The sequence below is a fragment of the Lipotes vexillifer genome, unplaced genomic scaffold (assembly GCF_000442215.2).
Source record: "Lipotes vexillifer unplaced genomic scaffold, Lipotes_vexillifer_v1.1 scaffold170, whole genome shotgun sequence".
NCBI classification, from domain to species: Eukaryota; Metazoa; Chordata; class Mammalia; order Artiodactyla; family Lipotidae; genus Lipotes; species Lipotes vexillifer.
This window is the reverse complement of record NW_006772326.1, coordinates 502,202-509,240: the sequence shown is the minus strand read 5'-3', so window position 1 is coordinate 509,240 and position 7,039 is coordinate 502,202. Positions and strand designations below refer to the sequence as shown.

Sequence of the window (7,039 nt, the reverse complement as noted above, 5' to 3'; positions counted from 1 at the left end):
ACAATTTGGCTTCTCCTGTGATGGTCTAGTTTTTCTCAACAGTTTTTTTTTTTTTTTTTTTTGGCTGCATTGGGTCTTAGTTGTGGTGTGCATGCTTCTCATTGTGGTGGCTTCTCTTTGTTGTGGAGCATGGGTTCTAGGCAAGCAGGCTTCAGTAGTTGTGGCACGTGGGCTCTCAGTAGTTGTGGCCCACGACCTTAGTTGCTCCATCGCATGTGGGATCTTCCTGGACTGGGGCTTGAACCCATGTCCTCTATATTGGCAGGTGGATTCTTAACCACTGCACCACCAGGGGAGTCCCTCTCAACAGTTCTGAAGACTGTTATTTATTTCCAGTAAACGACAGCTTTTCCAGTTACAGTCTGCTGACTTTGTGTCAGTTACTTCTCTTTCATTTCCTCATCTGTAAAATGGGGAAAATACTGCTTTCTAGGACTGTGGGGAGGATTACATGAGGATAAGCATTAAGCACTGGCCCAGAATAGGTGCTCAGTGAACACTAGTTCCCTTCGTTTCCCTGGTGGATTGTCTCCATCACTCCAAGGCTTTTTCTAGTCTGTGACCACGTGACTTCTAGACTCTGCTACAGAAGTTCATGTGGTTCTTGAGCCAGAACATATATGGGATAGTCCAGATTGAGATGTTATAATTGTAAAATACCAGATTTCAAACACTTGGTTCAAAAAAATTTTTTAAGTAAAATCTCATCACTTTTTTGTATTGCTTACATGTTGAAATAGTAATATTTAAATATTTACAATGATTTTCACCTCTTTTTTTTTTTTTTACTTTAATGTGGTCACTAGACAATTTTAAATTACACGTATGACTCCTGTTCTATCCCTATTGGACTTTGGACTATGCTGGTTTAGGCCTGGTAGCGGTATTGTATACAGAAGAAAAATAGTCCAGTAAATCAAGGAGATATGGCAAGGTATAAATGCTGGACAGTGTCTTTAATTTCTAGAATCTTTGTTTAAAAACATCCAAGTTTGGGGACTTCCCTGGTGGTGCAGTAGTTAAGAATCCGCCTGCCAATGCATGGGACACGGGTTCAAGCCCTGGTCCAGGAAGATCCCACATGCCGCGGACCAACTAAGCCCATGTGCAACAACTACTGAGCCTGTGCTCTAGAGCCTGTGAGCCACAACTACTGAAGCCCGTGTGCCACAATTACTGAAGCCCGTGCGCCTAGAGCCCATGCTCCGCAACAAGAGAAGCCACCACAATGAGAAGCCTGTGCATTGCAACAAAGAGTAGCCCGCTCCGCAACTAGAGAAAAGCCCATGTGTAGCAACGAAGATCCAACGCAGCCAAAAATAAATAAATAAAATAAATTTATTTAAAAAAAAGGAAAATAAGGGCTTCCCTGGTGGCGCAGTGGTTGAGAGTCCGCCTGCCGATGCAGGGGACACAGGTTCGTGCCCCGGTCCGGGAAGATCCCACATGCCGCGGAGCGGCTGGGCCCGTGAGCCATGGCCGCTGAGCCTGCGCGTCCGGAGCCTGTGCTCCGCAACGGGAGAGGCCACAACAGTGAGAGGCCCGTGTACCGCCAAAAAAAAAAAGGAAAATAAATTAAAAAAATAAAAACATCCAAGTTTTGTGCTCTTTAAGGAAACTTATTGATGCATTGTTGGGATGAGTTTTCTGCAGTCTTCAAAAACTACTGCAAACATTCCTTACCAGTGTTGTCACTTCAAAAAACTATTAAAAAGGCTAACATCCTCATTGGTGACAAGCATTCAACCTTTGAGCCTTTAAAAAACGTCAGGAGTCAATTTGAATTCAAGTTTAGTGAACTAATAAGAATAATCAAGTTGGAAAACACTTTGTATAAATAGCCCGACATTTTTCTCATCGTTCATAACAGACTCAAGGCAATCCTAAAGGAATCTTGAAAAATGTTTTTATCCATGGTAACAGTATGGGTAGAATAAACATTAACTTCCCAGGAGCATGTATTATAAACTTTATAAGGCTTTATGTTTTGTATTTTAAATTATTATAGTTATATTTGAATATATGCAATAGGAAGTATGGGTTGTACAAAAGATAATAGTAAGTGCTGTTTGTCTCACAGGTGGGTTGCGGGGAAGAGAACTCTATTATAGATAGAAAAGGAAAACGGGACAAACTGTGTTCTCGATCAATTGACTGTTTCTTCCTCTTTCTCATAGATGCTCGTTGCCAACATTGACTTGGGTCCTACTATTTTGGACATCGCTGGCTACAATCTGAATAAGACACAGATGGACGGGATGTCTTTCTTGCCCATTTTGGTGAGTATAAAGCCCTAAATCAGGCCTGAGCCAAGATTCTGAAATAAATTCCAGGTTATATAAGTACACTTAAAATTTAAATCTTAAAGCTGTTAAATTAGGGGAGCAGAGGATAGAATTTTTCTCTTATCTGTAGTGGGAAGGAGTTTTCTTAAAAAAAGACGGGACACACATGAACAGAGTTCTGTATCCTCCCTTTTTCCCTTGTCCCCCAAAAGCCCCATCATAAAATTAAAACAGGTGACAAATTGGGAAAATATTTGCAACATACATGAAAAAGGGTGATTAGTTTTAATAGATAAGTTCTTAAAAGCAAAGATTAATGTCCCAGTATAAAAATGGGCAAAAGAAGTGAATAGTCAACTCCCAGAGGAATTAAAAATGGCCAAAGTCAGTGCAAAAAAATTGCTTCAATGCTGATCAAAGAAATGCTTAACTAAAGGAGGCCTCTATTGCCTGTAGAACTGGCAAAGATCAAAAAGATTAATAAGCCTGTATTTAGAGAAGTTTGAGAAAATGAAAGCTACTCAGACTCTGTTCATTGAAGTGTAATCAGTATAAGCTATCAGTAGGCTAATTTAACAAGACCCATCACTGCAAAATACACGTCAAGCAGTCCCATCTGAGAATTTATTTTAAGAAAACAAAATTCATTCAAGAAATATTTGAGGGGGCTTCCCTGGTGGCGCAGTGGTTAAGAATCCGCCTGCCAGTGCAGGGGACACGGGTTCAAGCCCTAGTCCAGGAAGATCCCACATGCCATGGAGCAACTAAGCCCATGCGGCACAGCTACTGAGCCTGCACTCTAGAGCCCGTGAGCCACAACTACTGAGCCCATGTGCCTAGAGCCCATGCTCTGCAGCAAGAGAAGCCAATGCAATGAGAAACCCGTGCACCACAACGAAGAGTAGCCCTTGCTTGCTGCAACTAGAGAAAGCCTGTGCGCGGCAACGAAGACCCAACGCAGCCAAAAATAAATAAGTAAAAAGAAATTTTAAAAAAGGAAATATTTGAGTACCTAGTGCCTAGCACTGCCCAGAGCTAAGTATAAAAACTACATGTACTAATAGAAGACTATTGAAAACCTAAATATACAGTAGGGAATTGGTCAAATTGTGGCACAATTAAACAATAGACTATTAAACCAACACTAAATGATGTAGGTATGTATATACGTTGACTTGGAAAGATGCCCACCATATACTATAGGGAGAAAAAGTTTCAAAACAGCATCTTTCTCATTAAATATGTATGTAAATATGTTTAAGCATAGAGAAGTTTGAAGAATCAATACTCATTATAGATGACTCTTGCTCATTGATTTGTCTGAGTCTATCACAATTTATTATTAGGTAATATATGATTCATACAAGAGAATACCCATAACTCACATAAGTTATGAAACACAAGGAATACCCATGAACCCATCACCCCATTTAAGAACTGAAATATTCCCCATACTGATGCATCTTCCTATGGGCTCCTCCCCATTCCACCCCTTACCTGCCCATACAAATGAGCACTTTTCTGAATTTTATGGTTGTTAATCTCTGGCTTTTATTTTTTAGTAATTATCATGGATGTGTCCCTAAACAACATACCTATCTTGGGGGGAAAAATACCTGTCTTGTTTTGTACTGTAAAAGTGATACTCTACCAGTTGTAATGAGGACTTTTTTCAATTCATCGTTTGTAAATTGATCCATATTGTTCACAGATGCCTAATATTCCATTGTAAGAAGGAATGCATCACTACTTAATCATGTTTTCTTGTCAGTGTACATTTGTGGTGTTCCCAGTTTTGTTAGGAACATTGCTTCTATAGCATTCTCATACATGTTTCCCAGTGAGCATGTGTATATGCACCAAGGTTACAGGAACCTCACATGTTCATTCCTACAAATATTACCAAGTTATTGTACAAAATCGTCATCAGTTTACATTCCCACCAGTAACTTATGAGAATTCCCTTTGCTCTATATGAAACTGTCCGACTACTTAATTTTTGCCATTCTAGGGGGTGAAAAAGATCAAAATTATATTTGGTCCTACTGTGCATTTCTTTATAAATGAAATGAATCATTTTTTTAACAGCTTAATTCATTTACTATACAATTCAGAAGTTTAAAGTTTACAGTTATTCAGAGTTGTACAGCCACACCATAATCTTAATTTTAGAACATTTTCATCACCCCAAAAAGAAACCCCCAAATACATTAGCAGTCACTCCCCCATTGCTCCCTCCCCCAGCACCAGGCAGGCACTAATCTACTTTCTGCCTCTATAGATTTGTCTACTGTGGACATTTTCTAGAAATAGAATCATACAGTATGTGGTCTCTTGTGATTGGCTGAAAAGGGTCATCCCCATTGTAACGTGTATCAGTACTTTTTTTTTTTTTTAACATCTTTATTGGGGTATAATTGCTTTACAATGGTGTGTTAGTTTCTGCTTTATAACAGAGTGAATCAGTTATACATATACATATGTTCCCATATCTCTTCCCTCTTTGTCTCCCTCCCTCCCACCCTCCCTATCCCACCCCTCCAGCCTAGTAGTGGGATTGCTGGGTCATATGGTAGTTCTATTTGTAGTTTTTTAAGGAACCTCCATACTGTTCTCCATAGTGGCTGAACCAATTCACATTCCCACCAGCAGTGCAAGAGTGTTCCCTTTTCTCCACACCCTCTCCAGCATTTATTGTTTCTAGATTTTTTGATGATGGCCATTCTGACTGGTGTGAGATGATATCTCATTGTAGTTTTGATTTGCATTTCTCTAATGATTAATGATGTTGAGCATTCTTTCATGTGTTTGTTGGCAGTCTGTATATCTTCTTTGGAGAAATGTCTATTTAGGTCTTCTGCCCATTTTTGGATTGGGTTGTTTATTTTTTTGTTATTGAGCTGCATGAGCTGCCTGTAAATTTTAGAGATTAATCCTTTGTCAGTTGATTCATTTGCAAATATTTTCTCCCATTCTGAGGGCTGTCTTTTGGTCTTGTTTATGGTTTCCTTTGCTGTGCAAAAGCTTTGAAGTTTCATTAGGTCCCATTTGTTTATTTTTGTTTTTATCTCCATTACTCTAGGAGATGGGTCAAGAAGGATCTTGCTGTGATTTATGTCATAGAGTGTTCTGCCTATGTTTTCCTCTAAGAGTTTGATAGTTTCTGGCCTTACATTTAGGTCTTTAATCCATTTTGAGCTTATTTTTGTGTATGGTGTTAGGGAGTGATCTAATCTCATACTTTTACATGTACCTGTCCAGTTTTCCCAGCACCACTTATTGAAGAGGCTGTCCTTTCTCCACTGTATATTCCTGCCACCTTTATCAAAGATAAGGTGACCATATGTGCATGGGTTTATCTCTGGGCTTTCTATCCTATTCCATTGATCTATCTTTCTGTTTTTGTGCCAGTACCATACTGTCTTGATTACTGTAGCTTTGTAGTATAGTCTGAAGTCAGGCAGCCTGATTCCTCCAGCTCCATTTTTTGTTCTCAAGATTGCTTTGGCTATTCGGGGTCTTTTGTGTTTCCATACAAATTGTGAAATTTTTTGTTCTAGTTCTGTGAAAAATGCCAGTGGTAGTTTGATAGGGATTGCATTGAATCTATAGATTGCTTTGGGTAGTAGAGTCATTTTCACAATGTTGATTCTTCCAATCCAAGAACATGGTATATCTCTCCATCTGTTTGTATCATCTTTAATTTCTTTCATCAGTGTCTTATAATTTTCTGCATACAGGTCTTTTGTCTCCTTAGGTAGGTTTATTCCTAGATATTTTATTCTTTTTGTTGCAATGGTAAATGGGAGTGTTTTCTTGATTTCACTTTCAGATTTTTTATCATTAGTATATAGGAATGCCAGAGATTTCTGTGCATTAATTTTGTATCCTGCTACTTTACCAAATTCATTGATTAGCTCTAGTAGTTTTCTGGTAGCATCTTTAGGATTCTCTATGTATAGTATCATGTCATCTGCAAACAGTGACAGCTTTACTTCTTCTTTTCCGATTTGGATTCCTTTTATTTCCTTTTCTTCTCTGATTGCTGTGGCTAAAACTTCCAAAACTATGTTGAATAAGAGTGGTGAGAGTGGGCAACCTTGTCTTGTTCCTGACCTTAGTGGAAATGCTTTCAGTTTAGTACTTTTCTTTTAATTACTGAAAAATATCCCATTGTGTGGATGTGTCACATTTATTTATCCACCCATCAGTTGACAGACATTTGGGTTGTTTCCCGTTTTTGACTATTATGAATAATACTGCTGTGAACATTTGTGTATAAATTTGGGGGCAACTAATGTTTTCCATTCTCCTGAGTGTATCCCTAAGAGTAGGATTGCTAGGTCACGTGGTGATTTTATGTTTAACCTTTTGAGGAACTGCCAGGCTTGTTTGTAAAGTGATTGCACCGTTTTATATATTCCCACCAGCATTGTAAAAGGGTTCCAGTTTCTCCACGTCCTTGCCAGCACTTGCTGTTACCAGTCTTTCTATTATGTCTTAGTGGGTGTGAGTGGTACTCATTGTGGTTCTGATTTACATTTCCCTAATGACTAATCATGTTGAATATCTTGTCATATGTTTATTGGACATTTGTATGTCTTCTTTGGAGACAGGTCTATTCAGATCCTTTACCCATTTTTTTAAATTGGGTTTTTGATCAGTGAATCATCTTTCATTATGCCTTTTGTGTTTCTTCCTTTGTGAAATGCCTCTTTTTGCCCATTATATTCTTGCTGTTTGTTGTCTTTTCC

The 7,039-nt window shown here is 38.7% G+C and overlaps 1 protein-coding gene across 2 annotated transcripts in view; it reads left to right on the top strand.

Moving 5' to 3' along the window:
• The window catches only part of GNS (glucosamine (N-acetyl)-6-sulfatase), a 51,794-nt gene that overhangs the window by 28,992 nt on the left and 15,763 nt on the right, over window positions 1-7,039 (top strand). For both annotated transcript variants that reach the window (XM_007447380.1, XM_007447381.1), the window contains one exon: window positions 2,178-2,279. In XM_007447380.1, coding sequence (XP_007447442.1) covers window positions 2,178-2,279 — 102 coding nt within the window. The remainder of the gene's footprint in view (window positions 1-2,177; window positions 2,280-7,039) is intronic.